The sequence below is a fragment of the Eleginops maclovinus genome, chromosome 12 (assembly GCF_036324505.1).
Source record: "Eleginops maclovinus isolate JMC-PN-2008 ecotype Puerto Natales chromosome 12, JC_Emac_rtc_rv5, whole genome shotgun sequence".
In the NCBI taxonomy this organism is placed as follows: Eukaryota; Metazoa; Chordata; class Actinopteri; order Perciformes; family Eleginopidae; genus Eleginops; species Eleginops maclovinus.
This window is the reverse complement of record NC_086360.1, coordinates 4,555,423-4,571,928: the sequence shown is the minus strand read 5'-3', so window position 1 is coordinate 4,571,928 and position 16,506 is coordinate 4,555,423. Positions and strand designations below refer to the sequence as shown.

The window sequence follows — 16,506 nt, the reverse complement described above, 5'->3', positions numbered from 1 at the left end:
GGGAACGGGTCGAAGAGAAAACAGAGGATGGAGTTCACTTTCATACCAGACTACAGAAACGTACGGGTACTCTGTCGGAGCTGATGGATCTCTACCAAGACAAATTAAGAAACGAAACAACCACCCATGTCCATCTTGTTCAAAATCAATCCAAAGAGTACCGAAACATGATTGAAAATTGCAATGAAAGAACAGTGATTGTGCATATCGATTTCTCTGAAGCATGGAAATGCAAATACAGCTCCGAAGTACAATCCTGCCACTATGGCCAAAATCTCCCACTGATAACGCTCCATACAGGCATGTTTTACACCAAGCAAGAAAAACAAGCTTTTTGCACAATTTCCGAGTCCAAGCGCCAAGACGCAGCAGCAATATGGACCTACATGGATGAAGTTCTGAAGGACATTCATACCAGATTCCCCCACATTGACACAATTCACTTTTGGTCTGATGGTCCAAGTAAACAATACAAAAATAAAAAGAACTTTCTCCTCCTCTCCACCATCCCTCCTCGACTGGGGTTCAACAATGTAACATGGAACTTCTTCCCTACATCCCACGGAAAGGGCGCCCCGGATGGTATTGGGGCAACAGTTAAGCGGTGTGCTGACAGAATGGTTCTTGGAGGAGTGGACATCGTCAATGGCATGACTTTTCATCAGCTTGTGTCCAGCAGGCTAAGTGGAGTCCACCTACACTATGTCAGCACTGATGATTTCCTGGCTTATGATGCTGTCCTCCCCAAGTCCCTACGACCCATCTCAGGAACAAGAAAGGTTCATCAAGTGGTGGCTCGGGGCAATACCATCTACTGTAGGCATAGTTCATGCTTTTGTAATGAGCCACAAATCTGCCGCTGTTTTAATCCAGTTGCACACCACCACAATCCAGTTGCACACCACACCACACCACACACACCACAGCATGCAGATGAGCATCGGGCTGTTCAGAGTCCTCTTGCCATGTTAGTGGAGGCAATGGAGGAGGAGCCGACCAGAGCACCTGAGGGCTTAATGTCAGCAGTGGGGCCGAGTGACATCAACACAGAGGATTGGCTTGCTGTGGTTTATGACTACAATTGGTGGCTGGCTAAAGTGCTTAAAACAGATCAAGAACAAGGGGATGTTCAAGTGGATTTTTTCCACCCTCATGGGCCATGTAGTCGTTTCCAAAGGAAACAAGGGTGCCAGGATGTCTGCTATGTTCCATCTACTGACATCATAGTCAAAATTCACCCATCATTACCAGTCCGCACAAGCCGCACAAGGGATATCTACCAGCTCTCCTCAGAGGTCATGGACTTCCTAGATGAGGACCTTTTCAATCGGTTGTTGCCAGGTGTTTAAATTCATGCCATGATATAAGATGAGTTCAAGATTTACAGAGAATTTTCCATTTCCAAAGGCTGAATTAATGAATATTCTTAGTGTTTTTCTCCATGATCTGTAAATTTGATGAGTTTATGGACTGTTCAAGAGATCTGATATGAGTTTATGGACTGTTCAAAAGATCCAATATGAGTTTATGGACTGTTCAATAGATCAGATATGAGTTTATGGACTTTTCAAGAGATCCGATATGCCTACTGCCAAGTTCCTGTTTTTAAAGTGGGTGTGAGTGCAAAAATAACGATTGATATTAAATGGCCTTTTATCCTGAAATGTTACAGTTGAAAAGTTGAGTTTTTGAAGTTCAATGGCCATGTTAAATGAAGTTATCTCCAGTTCTCTTCTAATTCGTCAACACCGTAAACAGCTGGTCAACTCCATAAGATGAGTTTTCTGTTCATTTTTGTTTTTAAAAAGATATTTTATTACATTTTCTCACATTATCTCAACAAAAGCACTGCATTTCCTAAATAAATGTGTAATTTCTGTATTGCTGACTAACATTGTTTGTTTTTGAGATTAAAAAATAAATGTGAACATGTATATTTCCCCAGTTATAATAATTGGCAGCTTGATAATATATATATTTTAAAGTAATAGTATTAGTTTAAAAACATGGATTGAATAACACAGATTAAAATAACCTCCAGTAGTCAAAATAACTGCAATAAGTTTATTCAAAATACATATTTCTATGTTTCTTTGTGTCTTACGGTGTTGACAAAATCCCAGGCTTGTCCAGCAAACATGAAAAAAATGTTTAAAATGTTAAACCTGGGAGATTGTATTTCAACAGCATCAAAAGGCCAGCACCTGGGACAAATATAATATATAGATATATTTTGGAAAAATCAACATTTTATTTTTAGAAATTAAAAACCCATTTTGTCCCTTGTCTCAAGAATCCCTGAAATACTAATGCTATGCTTAAAACCTACTGTAGTGGGATGTACCGTGTAGCTGGTAATTTAGAAATCATTATGCATACATTTAAACCTGCTACAAGAATTAATTTGTCTATATTTCAAATGCATTCCATTTCATCAAGAGCAAAGATGAAGAGAACATCTGAGAAGCAGCTTAATTTTATTATGTTGGAGCTCTACCTGCTGGACATCACAATGAACACACAGGGTGGTCAAAAGGGCTGTGTGTTGACTTTCCGTTTTTTCAGTTGCTAACACAGTCAAATTACACATAAAGTAGGCCTACAGTTATTTAAACTCACACCCAGAGAGCAAAACCTCAGCTCAAATTTCCAAAACTGTAAACACTTTTCCAGCTCTGCACCCAATTCAATTTGCTTTAGCAGAACACTGCACACTATTCTCTAAAGAAGAGACAGAAATCTGACACAAAGCCACTTGTTAGCCAATTTTTAAAACACTGCCATTAAAAAAGCTAAACTCATGAACCAATTAACAAATACACATGCCAAATGACCATAAACACCAAACTGCTTCATTGTTGACTCATCAATCAGGATGTCAGCACTAGAAAAAGACAACATGAAATAACTTGAGTTTAGTAGTTCTTCTTTCCTGTGTTTAAAATGAAACTTTGTTGTGTGTGTTTTTCGTATGTGCTGTGCATGCATGTTGCGCTGATTCGTTGTGGAGAGGAATACAAAAACATTTTTTCAACAGTATATTTGTGTTTCTGCACATATTTCTGTAGCGGAGAATTCACTACATGCATAACAAAGTCCATGAAGGTTAGTGTGCTTTAGACTGAGCACAACAGTGCTTGTTGGACAAAAAGTCTGATAATATGAAGAAGTGTGTGCAATCGGGTGCAAAAGTTAGGTGTGTTTATGTAGTATTGAGTGCAGTGATTCATTTTGCAGGATATTTGAGGTGTTCTGCATCTTGTGTCAGTTGTTTTGTGAGAAGCAAGATGGCGCCGAGGATGGCTGCCGTGTCTCGAGCTCCTCAACAACTCCACATCTTAGTGTTTTTATTGTTTTACTTTGTTGGTTGTTTTTAACTTTTTTTGCAACATGCAAACCGCCCAAGCGAGCCCTATCATCCAATATGATAGAGAACAACTTTTACACATCAGGTCGCTGGTGGACAGCAATAATCCACGACGACCTGCAAACAATGGAGAGTCTCCGTGTTTACCTGCTGGAGCTCTACCTGTGGAGCGCAGGAGGAAGAGACCACGAGGTTCCCGGGCCGGGGTCCTGGTCAGGCTGAGGAAACGTGAAAACAGGCCTCCTCTACCGAGTTTACTTCTGGCAAATGTCCAATCCCTGGATAATAAGCTGGACGAACTCCGTAGCAGGGTGGCATTTCAACGGGACATTAAGACCTGTAATGTTTTGGTTTTCACGGAGACTTGGCTCGACCCCACGATACCGGACGCCGCCATTGCTCCACACGGATTCTCCATTCATCGCCAGGACCGGACAATAAACTCAGGGAAGAGCAAGGGAGGAGGTATGTGCTTCATGATTAACAACAAGTGGTGCTCAGATGTGGAGATCATTTCTTCGGACTGTTCTCCCAGCCAAGAGCACACCATGATCGGATGCCGGCCTTTTTATCTGCAGAGGGAGTTCACATCGGTTTTTCTAACAGCAGTGTATGTTCCGCAGCACGCTGACAACAACACAGCGCTGGAGGAGCTGTATGGGATTATCGACAGGACAGAGACTTCTCGGCCAGAGGCCGCATTTATTGTGGCCGGGGATTTTAACAGAGCCAACATGAAGAAAGTCCTGCCGAAATACTATCAGCACGTCAGCTGCCCCACGCGCGGTGGAAATACACTGGACCATGTTTACACTCCTTTCCGGCATGGATATAAAGCCCTCCCCCGCCCCCCCTTCGGCAAGTCAGACCACATATCTCTTCTTCTGCTCCCCGTTTACCGGCAGAGACTGAAGAGGGACCGACCTGTGACAAGGACAGTGCAGCGTTGGTCCGAGCAGTCTGACTCTGCTCTCCGCCACTGCTTTGGCATCACGGAGTGGTGTGTGTTTGAGGAGGACGATATAAACACACACACTGACGCGGTCATTTGCTACATCGGCAAATGCATCGATGACGTCGTGCCGCGGATTACTGTACGGACATTCCCAAATGAGAAGCCCTGGATAAACGGCGAGGTCCGAGCTAAACTTAAAGCACGGGCCATCGCGCACAGCGGCGGTGATTTGGATGAGTACAGGAATTCCATGCACTCCGGAGAGCTATTAGCAGTGGACAAGGTGGAGTCGAACTACAAGGGCTCCAACGCCAGAAATATGTGGTCTGGACTAAAATCAATAACACACTACAAAAGGACAACGAGTGGTGCTGAGGAAGTGTCTGCATCTCTCCCAGATGAACTGAACACATTTTATGCACGCTTTGAGAAGCCCCCGGCTGTGGAGGGACAGAAGGCCCAGGATCCCTGCTCACTGGTTTTAACCAGTGCAGATGTGTGTAGATCTCTGAAAAGGATCAACGCACACAGGGCTCCTGGATCTGATGGCATCCCTGGCCGTGCTCTCAAGGTGTGTGCAGTTCAGCTGGCAGATGTGTTCACAGACATTTTCAATAGGTCACTGCTCCAGTCTGTAGTCCCCACATGTTTTAAAGAGTCCATCATTGTCCCTGTCCCCAAAAAGACAAAACCCATCTGCCTCAATGACTACCGCCCAGTTGCACTCACCTCCATCATCATGAAGTGCTTTGAGCGGTTAGTCAAAACTTTTATCACCTCCTCCCTCCCTGACTCACTGGACCCCCTGCAGTTTGCCTACAGAGCAAACAGGTCCACGGATGATGCCATCTCCCTCACCCTCCACACTGCCCTCTCCCACCTGGACCAGAGGAACACTTATGTGAGAATGCTGTTCATTGACTACAGTTCAGCATTCAACACCATTGTGCCCTCCAAGATTTTCATTGCCAACATATACGTTGTATATGCTGTGCATATGACCAATAAAACCTTGAAACCTTGAAACCTTGAATTGTGTTTTAAAAAAATATGTCTCTTTCTGAATTGTGAGTCCTTTCTGAATTTCAGTTTTCCAGGACTTCCAGGCCAACGAAGCTGTCTTAAGGCGTCTTTTCGGGTTGGTCTATTTTATCAAGGATGCTTTAAGAAATGGAAGTTATATCATTTTGTGCAAATAAATAACCGTTTATTTGATGTTGAGCAATGAACATTTATCAACAATAATGCCTACTGCAATATTTCCCCCAGCTTTACCCATGACAGCTAAACACATCAAAGCTAGCAGTGCACTCAGAGAGCACAGAGTTCCACCCAGAGGTGGGAGAAGTACTCAGATCTGGTGCTTGAGTAAAAGTAGAAGTACCAGAGTGTAGGAATACTCTGGTACAGTAAAAGTCCTGCATTCAGATGTTCCTCAAGTAAAAGTAGAAACGTATTGTTAGGGAATATTTTTGCTTGGGTGTTTAACCTTTGACCTCGTTCATAATTTTCTCCTTCCTCTGTCTTTATTGCCATGGCATAGTTTTTCTGCCTTGCAGGTGCTGTTATCTTCTTTAAGGAGGGGCAGCCTGGGCTTCCGAAGCCTTGTTGTTCCCACAGGCGGTACAAGCTCAAGCTGACCTAAGATTGGCTTTATTGTTTAGGGACAGCTAGCGTCAGTTTATCTGGCCCACTATGCTCCGGTAAACACCTTATCTGTGACATAGATGACAGTTTAAGTTAAACTTATTGTCCGAGCTTGTTTAGTCTGCTGCTTGGCATATGTTGATTACCCATTTGGAATTAGTTAAAACCTCTTCCTGTTTTCGAGATCTTCATAATTGGTTTGGCAACCGCTGTGGCAACTCGTGTCTACAGTAAATGTCTTGTCAATTCGCCGGCCGTAACTCTGAATAAATCCATTACTGTTTTGCCATCAAGTTCCTGCTCTTCCGTGTCTCTCTGAGTTTCACCTCCATTGAATCAGAAGTTTCCACCACACGTATTCTCCTCTAAATGTACTTAAAGTAGCGACAGTAAAAGTAGTCATTGTTTGATTGGTCCATTTCAGAATAATATCTCTGATATGTTTTATAATTATTGATCATTAAAGTGTTCTCAGAGCTGGTAAAGGTGCAGCTAGTTTGAATGGCTTTGTATACTGCAGGGTAGCTGCTGAATTTACTGCAGGTGAACTACAGTCTGATTTAAGGGCTGATCATATTTACCATCATTAATCCAGATCTGTAAAGCTACTAAATAAATGTAGTGGAGTAAAAGTACACCATTTACCTCTGAATTGTAGTGTAGTAGAAGTACAGAGTAGCAAAAACTTGAAATACTCTAAGGTTCATCTCAAAATTGTACTTGAGTACAGTAATTGAGTAAAAGTACTTAGTTCCCACCACTGCTTCCACTGCTTCATGTCCTCTCTTGCAATGTTAACAAAATAAATGTGTCTATCCGTCCCATAGTTCAGATCTGCTCCATGTGTTATAATTCCTGATTGGCCCATGCTTCACCCTGCCACTAAGTGTTATGTCTGCTGACAGACAGACAACTGACAAATAGTACTGAAACATTACCTGTGAACAGTTTGAAGGACAAAGGGCGGGTCATTGGCCTTTTTCTCTATGCATGAAATACTGACAGCCTCTTACCTGCAATACAAACATTTCTTAAAAATAGATTTCATATCAAGCAGGTTACATTATTCCCAACGTTCACTCTTCACGCCAGCAGGAAAAACATTATAGGCTCACAGGTTTACTCTCTGCACCTTTAAACCTTATACAAACTTGTATATTTTACAGCAATTAAAATGATTTACAATCAATATCTGAAAGCATTTGAAAGAAATATACATACAAAAATAATAATATACAACTGAAGGTCCGCTTGCAGATTCTCTTTTCAGCCACATCTCATCGCCCTCATCATCAGCTGGGGTTTGCTCAGTTCACATAGTGGTTATTATCAAATAACAGCTACTGAAGTGACAACATACATTAAAGTCAAACACAGACATAAATGACTTGAGTGGAAGGTACAAACTCCTAGTATTTCAAAGTTAACAATAAAAACAATAATACATTTATTTTATCAAGCGCTTTTACAGGTAAAATAAATACAATAAAAGTCTAATTAAAACCGTGCTTATAAAACAACATTGAACACAACATTAATCACCCATTTAAAGCCAGATAAAAAATGTCTGTTTTGGTCAGTGTTTTGAAGGTGGGGAGGTCGGAACAGTTTCTGATGAGTTGTGGGAGTAACTTCAAAAGGGAGGGGGCAGATTTGCTCCCGATAAACAAAGACAGCGGGAAGGGGTGTGAAGGTGGAGCATCATTGGCTTTAATTAAATGTATTTGATTTCACATAACTGGATAAGGTTGGTTGTAAACAACAATAATAAGTTCCAATAAAATATATCATTTTGAACTTAATATTATTGCTTTCAACCAACCAAATACAGTTATGTGAAATCTGTTGACATAATGTATTTAGCAAGGGGTTGTGGGTGTGGAGAAGGAGGCGGGTGCTGAGTTCTGGATGTATTGAAGTTTATTGAGGATGTTGGATGGTGAGCGATACAGGATGCTGTTACAATAGTCCAGTCTTGAAGTGAACTGAAAAACCTGACAGGTTGACTTTAATAAAATGTGTTAGGTCAACAGATTTCACATAACTGTATTAGGTTAGCTGAAAGCAATAACATTAAGTTTAAATTAAATATAAATTTCAACTTAATATTATTGCTTTCAAAGTAACGTTTACAGTTATGTGACATTTTTTAACATAATACAATTAATTAAAGTCAACGTTTCAGGTTTTTCAGAGTGATGAATGCGTGGATGTGGACGAGGGTTTTTTCAGTGATGGTTAATGTTGGATGGAAGACAGCTGTCCTGGTGATGTGGTTTTTGTGTTGATGGAGTTTGAGCTGGCTTTTTAAAAGTGACTCCAAGGTTGCGGATGTGATGGGAGTTCTTGGTGGTGTCGGTACAGGATGTTGGTCCGATGATGATTAGGATTCTGCATTAGGATTCAATATTTCTGAATGTATAACTTTCGATAACATCCCAAATCACGGTATAAAAAGAGGCCATTGCATCTATTTACACTCCTTACAACAGCAAGTGTAAAGGCATACTTATAACTCTGATTTTTATACGATGATGCATTTGTTCTTGTATTTCTCTTTCAAGTCCTGTATTTCTTGCTCATGTGCTGACTCCATTTCTTTGAGTTCTTCTTTGAGCTTTGTTACTTTGTGTTTTGAGAGATAGTGAAACCGTTGAAACTCGCTGCTGTGCTCTTGCTTCAGCACCTCCATCTCTTCTGTGTGCTCCTCCAGCAGACCAGCAAAGTTTTTGGTGTATTTTTCCCTAAATTCATTGTGTTCTTCTGCTTGCTTTCTGGCCTCTTCTCCATATTTCTTCTCTATATCGTCCCTTTTTTTCTTATATCTTTCTTCTAAATTATTTCTTTCCCTTTCCTCCTGTTCTCTCCAGTCTTGATCCAGCTCATTCATTCCATTTTCAAATTCTTCTATTTCCTGCTCATATTCCGTATGGAGCTCACTGAGTCTTGTTTTTTCCTGCTTTCGTCTTTGCTCCTTTTCTTGGTTGCGTCTTTCCCAATATTCTTGTCGTTCCAACTCACAGGCATTTTGTTTCTCTCTCATCTCTTCTCTGCTCTGTTGTAGCTCAGTTGTCTTTTCTTCATCTGATGCAGAATATGTTTGAATTTGTTCCTGCAAATCTTTAAGCCTTTCTTCCCAGTCCTCTTGTACTTTTTGTTCCTGTAATAACTTTTTTCTATCTTCTTCTTTCCACAATTCTCTCCGTGTCCTTCTCTTCTCACGCTCCTTCTTAATGATTTCTTCGAGGTGTACAAGCCTTTTTTCTCTCTCCTGTTCAGTTTTTTCTTTCTGTTCTTCCATTCTGTTTTCCATCTCTTTCAGTTCTTCTGCGTGTTGCCAATCCAGTTCCTCTCGCTCTCTCTGCATCGTTTCCTCCATCTTTTTCAGGATCTTTGCTAATGCCTTTTGTATTGCCGCTTCGGCCTCCTTTAGCATGTCATTGGTGTAGCATCCACCTCCATTTTTCTCCACCATGTACTCAACCTTGTAAATCAGCTCAGTGACTTGCGTATGGTTTTGTTTATCGTAGTTATTAAGCACATGGTATCTTCCTCCACAGTCAGAAATCAGTTTCTTAAAGGAATTGTCACATTTCTCTTCGATGTACTCATCAATGGATTGCTCCTCGTGTTCCAGTGAATCTCCTCTGGTGAAAAGAATGATGGTAAACTTTTCAGAATTTCTCCCAAAGACTCTCTTGACAAGTTTTAATGTCTCCTTCTCTTCTTCTGTAAGTCTGCCAATTTCTAAGACCAACAGGAAGACATGTGGTCCTGGAGCCAGAAGATTGATGCATTTCACCATCTCCTCATTCACCTCTTCATGGGACATAGTCGTGTCAAACAGACCGGGAGTGTCGACCACAACAACAGGACGACCGTTCACTACGCTTTCTGCTTTCTGACAACGTTTGGTGACTGATGTTTGGTTTGATTCCGCTCTGAACTCCTTTCTTCCTAGAATAGTGTTTCCTGAAGAGCTTTTTCCACAGCCAGTCTTCCCCATCAGGACAATCCGGAGACACTCTGGGCTCTGCGTCTCATCATCGCCTGAGAAAAAAAGAGGAACAGGAGTTACTACAGTATAGCGTCAAGAGCCTTGTATGGAAACGGTTTATGACAATTGATAAGCTGTACTTACAGCTGTTATCTGGTTTCTGGTTGTCAAGTTCAGCCCGTAGTGTGTTTTTCTCTCTTTCAGCATGTGCAAATGTTTCTGTTGAAAGACCCCATCTCTTCATACTTTCCACAGTATCCAACAGCTCTGGGATCTGCTGCTGGTCTTTGATGTTCAGAACAAAGTATCTTCCTCCAAAACTCTGACAGAGCTCCTGGATGTCCTTGTTCTCCTTTAGAAAGTTAACAACAGCTGGAGCTGTAGGATCTGTCTCCACAGTGAACAGAATCAAGGTGAAGTCGTTGACTCGAGAGCTGAATGTGTTCTGGATGGTCTCTAACTCTCCCTTGTCTTCATCGGTGAGGGGATCCACAGGTAGAACCAGGATGAAGGCATGGATGCCCTCAGGATCATAGAGGGAGATACACCTGAATGATTCCTCCATCACTTCCTCGTGAGGTTTTCGAGACAAAGCAGGAAGCTCCACCAGGGAAACCCGGCGTCCACACACCTCTCCCTGATGTTTAACACACTCTGATGAGATGGAGACTGAAGGAAACTCTGTCTGACCTAAAATGGCCTTGGCTGCTGATGTCTTCCCTGCTCCTCTCCTCCCACACAGAACCAGGTTTAAAGCTGGTTTGTCTTCAGTGAAGGTGAGGAACAGTACTTTACAATGACCCACAATGTTCCAAACCTTTTCCATTAACAATCCATGGTTATTTTCAACCATGCTGTACTGTCTTTGTTCACATTCCACAAGTAACTGATTTACCCAGGGACTTTGAACCACATGATGTGTCATGATGACCAATGAGTGTTTAAAGGCATTGCATCCAAACAAACTCAGAATGGACTTCAATATTTGTGTCTTCCTCTCTGTGAATGTAGATGGTTTCACCAACAGCAGAAAAACATTCGGTCCTGGTGGACAACGAGTCATATATTCCTTTAAATGTTCTTTCACTGTTCCCAAAGAGAGACTGAATATGTTTGGGGTTGAAGCTACTGACACAGAATTTCCTTCCCACTCACCATGAGTAACCACACATTGCTTGGTATGAGATTTTGGGGGGGGATTAGCCTTTTCACCAATGATGAAGTTTGAAAGTCTTCTCTTTTCTTTTTCACTTTTTCCCAAAAGCACAATCCTTACACCATATTCTGTAAAACAGCAGAGAGAAAGACAGACAGACAGACAGACAGACAGACAGACAGACAGACAGACAGACAGACAGACAGACAGACAGACAGACAGACAGACAGACAGACAGACAGACAGACAGAAATGGTGGTAAGTAATCACTGTAGTGAGTAGGGCATAAATAGCTGTTAGCTGATAGCTTTCATAAAACAACTGTCATCTTTATCTACATACTCTGCAAGGCCTTATCGACAAATGCGTCAATGTTGGACGCTTAAAGTGTGGATGCCCTTAACCTGATTGTTTTCACAGCAAACAAAGTGCTGTTCATCATGGAGCCTACCAAAGTCCACTATCATCTCCACATGTTTTAGTATTCATCAGCAGGTTCAAATTGCCATATGATTACCTGTATGCAGTCTCTCTACGGTAATGAAATTCAATTAAAATTCCTCAAAAAACATCTTAAAGATTTTAACAGGCAGTTCTCGTGAGGAGCAATTTGTGTAAAGGTGGAATAGCAGTGGGAAGAACATTAGCTTATCACATCATAACAAAAGAAAATGCCTGATGAAAATGTTGTGTTTCTTTGCTGTAATATGCAGATGCCAACAAACATTAAAGGAGCGGCGACGGAGACTGAGTGTTGTGTCCCATCGAATCTACTGAGCCAACTAGTACAGTATGTTATATCCCAAAATGAGAGGAAATAACCCTCGGTTGGAAGGTAGGCATTAGGAGAAGCTCAAATTGGACAAAAATCTCAAGGAAGATTTTAAGAACCGTGTTCCTCTTGTCAATCTCAAACGCTGTCATCTCAATATCATCCAGCGTCGCACACTGTTTGGTGAATTTCATCGTCTTATCCAGGATCTGCGCCTAGATGACTGCGGTTTACAACAGTATTTGATGACCAGTGTCCAGTTTCATGATCTGTTAGCGCGGTTGGCTTCAGGACTTCTCGGATGGACATAGTGTCTTATATCACCAGGAACCAATAGATATCTTCACAACTGAACAAAGGCCGGACGTTAGTGACGACAGAGAGAATCCAAACGCTGATTGGCTTTCATGAGAACACGTCACGCAGGTTGGACGCCCTAGTTGAAAAAATGGAACTCTTTCGATTGACGGCCCCATTCAATTGCGTCATTCACGTCGCTGGAGCGAATTAGCGTTTATCCGCGTTTTTACATTGACTTTACATGTAATCACAATGTGCCCAAAAATCGATCCCGACTGGTGTGAACGCACCATTAGATTAGCTTGATTAGGGTCTGAGACCAGAGGTCGGCGAAGATCCTATTGTAATTGCAAGCGAAGCGAGCGACAACCCTGCAAAACGCACAGAAAACAGGGAAAACGACGGGCAAAAAAACAAAAAAAGGGGCCAAAATCATGACAGTTGGCGCTCGCGCGATGCTAGGTGATCCCTCGCCACGGAACAAGATTATGTCATAACGCCAATGACATGCTCAGAACGACCCAAGATTTTAGATGGCAGTTAAAACTGCTGCCCTCAACAGCTTTACGTCAAATCTGAGGTTTCAAAATGTGGCGTTTTCATGGCAACGCATCCCTCGCCATAAAACACGATGTCGCCGTAACTCCAATATACATGGTCCGATCGCCACCAAACTTAATATGTTTCATAAAGATGCAAGCCTCAAGACACCTGGCGTCGTATGCCGTTGCCATAGCAACACAATGCTCGCCATGAAACACGGTTTTCTCAAAACTCAAGTGAATATTCTCCAAACGGCCCCAGACGTCATATGTTTGATAACGACGCAGACCCTGACACCATGACACCTAGGTCTATTATGGGGTGTCATTGTATGCCATTGCCATGGCAACACAATGCTCGCCATGAAACACGGTTTCCTCATAACTCCAGCGAACATTCTCCAAACGGCCCAAAACTTAATGTGTTTGATAACGATGCTGTCCTCAAGACACCTAGGCCTATTATGGGGTGTTATCATAAGCGGTTACCATGGCGACAGATTGCTCGTGTTTTTTATGTTACACCTGTAACTCCCATGTACATTCTCAGATCGGCCTGAAACTTTCCACGTTTGCTAACGGCCGAGTCCTCGAGACACCTTTGCGACGCGGTGATGTGCAAACAACAGCAGACCTGCGCGGAGCGTCGAAGACCCACTCATCGCTGCTCGCAGCTTTAATTTTAAGATTTTTATTTGGTTAGAGGGGGCATAATCACATCCTGGAAAGATTAGAACATATGATTTCACTGGAGATTAAGAACTCATGAGAAACCAAAATAACTCTGACTCAATCCAGTTTACTTAGCATCAAATGTAGATCTATTCATTATTTCCTTTATCTATGGGAGTTTTTCAATAGAAACAAGAGCTAGACAACAGAGTTATTGAAGGTAGAAGAAGACCGATGGAAGCCAAAATATTAACCGAAAAAGAATTGGAGGCAGAGCCCTGTTTGTTCTTTTTGTTTGTTGCTCATGAAGGGGGTTCCAGTTTTGACGTGAACGTGAGAAGTCGCAGTACCCATGTGCTCCGGTAAAATATTTGGATAAAAGAGTAGTAAAAGTAAACCCACTCGTTTGAAAGTGAAAACAGTTTAAGCCAATTGTCCAAAGTATATGACATACTCTATAGTAACAAATACTGAGAAGGCCATCGAGTAAATCCGGTAAAGTTAAAGAAAAGAAGGTAGAGGCTGAGTCTGAGTCACAAGGAGAAACGGAAACTTCTGATGCTACAGAAAGGATATTAGCAGCTTTTCAGGCTCTTAGGCAAGACTTTTCTGCCCAACTCCAAGAAGTTATATCGTCAAACCATGGCATTAAAGAAGCCATTGACTCCTTCTCCGAAACACTCCTCTGGCTATCATCATGAAGTTCTGCTGGTTGAAGGACAGAGACCGGGTGATGAAGGCAGCTCGCAAGAAGAAAGCTGTGGAATTCGAAGGGACCCGACTGATGTTTTTCTCCGACCTTTCAGCAGAGATCCAGCAACGGAAGAGATTGTTCGATGGAGTGAAATCCCGATTACACAGCCATCAGATTGAGTTTGGTTTACAATTCCCAGCTAAAATGAGAATCTTCCATAATGGTAAAACGCTCAATTTTTTCAACCCAGCCGATGCAGAGGCATTCATCCAAAAGATTGAAGCAGAAGAGTGAGTCTTGCTATCTTAGCATCCATTCCAAAAAATGATTCCAACTATTTTAATGAATAATTTCGGTCATGTCTTAGATTGGTAAACATTGCTGTTTCATCCTATAATGCGGTCATTTAGTTTGGTTATGACGCAATGGGCCAGTAGACTATAGGGTTTTTTCACATATTTAATTCTGCCAGGCATGGGTTTATTTTTTTATTGATCAATGTTTTGTATCTGCTCCGTCATTGAGAAACGGCGTAGGTGTTCCAGTCCTTCAATTATGTGCATAAGGGTGAAAGGGGTCTGTGCAATTAGGGGGCACGGGGTTTTAGGAGAGCTCTCTCGCTGTTCTCGAGAGTTTCTTGTTTTCTTTTCTCTTTATTATCTTCTGTGTTTTGATGGTGCACTGTTTTACTTTGGTCAGAGGGATGCTGATATAATAACTTTATGTAATATCGCTAAGGCTATGTTATGAGCAATGCTCCTTTTCTCATTATTACTTCATGGAATATTAGGGGTATAAGAAAATTAGTTTAAATTAAGCAAATGCTTACCAGACTTAAACACCTTCAAGCTAAAGTTATTTTTCTACAACAACCTCATTTACAGTTAGATGAGATTATACGCGTAAGGAAGAGATGGCCAGGGCAAGTTCTTGCCTCAGGTTACTCTTCACAGGCTAGAGGAGTAATAACCCTTATCCATAAATCAGTCCCTTTTAGGATTCACAAATATATTCAAGACCCTTCAGGTAGATATGTGGTGGTCAATGGCACATTACTGAACCAAGAAATTACTTTTGCAAACGTTTATGGGCCCAATACTGATGATGCTACATTCTTTAATAATCTCTTTCTGGTGGTTTCCTCCTTCAGAGGTGAAATAATAATGGGGGGAGATTTTAATTGTGCCCCTAATCTACTTAGACCGGTCTACCAGAAAGGACACCTCCCATTCTAATTCCCGCAGGGCGATAAATCACTTTGTGTCAGAACTGCACCTATGTGATATCTGGAGAATCAAAAATCCCACTACTCAAGAATAATCTTGCCACTCCAACACACACCAAACACAGTCCCACATAGATTATTCTTGATTTCTAAGTCCCTCACAGCTAATATATTGGGTTGTGGTTATAGAGGCATTGTTATCTCAAATCATGCCCTATTATTTTTGCACTATTGTTTAAGATCCTATACGCGGGGGCAGACTGTGTGGAGACTTAGCCCAAAATGTCTTCTTTGCTTCTAATAAGAATGAAACATCTACCTCTACTAAATGGGAAGCCTTTAGAGCTTATATTAGAGGTCAAATGATTTCATATACAAGTAGCAAGGCCAATCAGATGCATTTACTCTTTACTGAACTTGAGCGAGATATTGAAGATATGGAAAGGGAGATCTCCGTGAATAATTTACCAGAGAATATACAGAGGCTCTCCGAAATAAGGGCTAAATGTAAAGATCTTACTGCTGGAAAATTATTAGCATGGCGCATTAAAACCCTACAGAATGAAAGGGCTATTACAGAGATTGAAACTGACCCAATCAAAATTAATGAAGCTTTTCAAAATGATTATATGAACCTTTATACATCAGAGACTCTTTTTTAATTTTAAAACCTGATAAACCCCACTCAAATTGTGGATCTTATCATCCAATTTCATTAATAAACTCCGATGCTAAGATCATTCCAAAAGTGCTAGCAAAACGTCTTGAAAACCATCTCCCTATTCTGATACTTCCAGACCAAAACGGGTTCATAAAGGGCCGCCAAGCTTTCCATAACATTCACAGAGTAGTAAATATTATTCATGCTATAATCTCCTTAGACCAGTGGTTCTTAACCTGGGTTCGATCAAACCCCAGGGGTTTGGTGAGACAGTCTCAGGGGTTCGGCGGAGGTCAAGACACACACCCGACTCATATGATTCGTGATGACACGCCCCGCTTGGCCATCACTGGCTGCAGGTGATCACGCTACATCTCTTGGCCTATCTGTGCTGCAGGGAATTTGATGCGCTCAGTAGTCGACTTGACTCAGTAGCCGAGTGACTGTCGTGATGGTACGTCGTGTGATTTCTTTCTTGATATTTTAATCCCTTCATACTAACTATGTCGAGCAAAAAA

At 41.7% G+C, this 16,506-nt stretch overlaps 1 protein-coding gene across 2 annotated transcripts in view; it reads right to left on the bottom strand.

Annotated features, from left to right (window-relative positions):
* Positions 1-5,546: 5,546 nt before the first annotated feature.
* The window catches only part of LOC134872992 (GTPase IMAP family member 8-like), a 20,559-nt gene continuing 9,599 nt past the window's right edge, over positions 5,547-16,506 (bottom strand). For both annotated transcript variants that reach the window (XM_063896372.1, XM_063896373.1), the window contains 2 exons: positions 10,111-11,250; positions 5,547-10,019 (listed from right to left, as the gene is read on the bottom strand). In XM_063896372.1, coding sequence (XP_063752442.1) covers positions 8,494-10,019; positions 10,111-11,250 — 2,666 coding nt within the window. In that variant the 3' untranslated portion in view covers positions 5,547-8,493. The remainder of the gene's footprint in view (positions 10,020-10,110; positions 11,251-16,506) is intronic.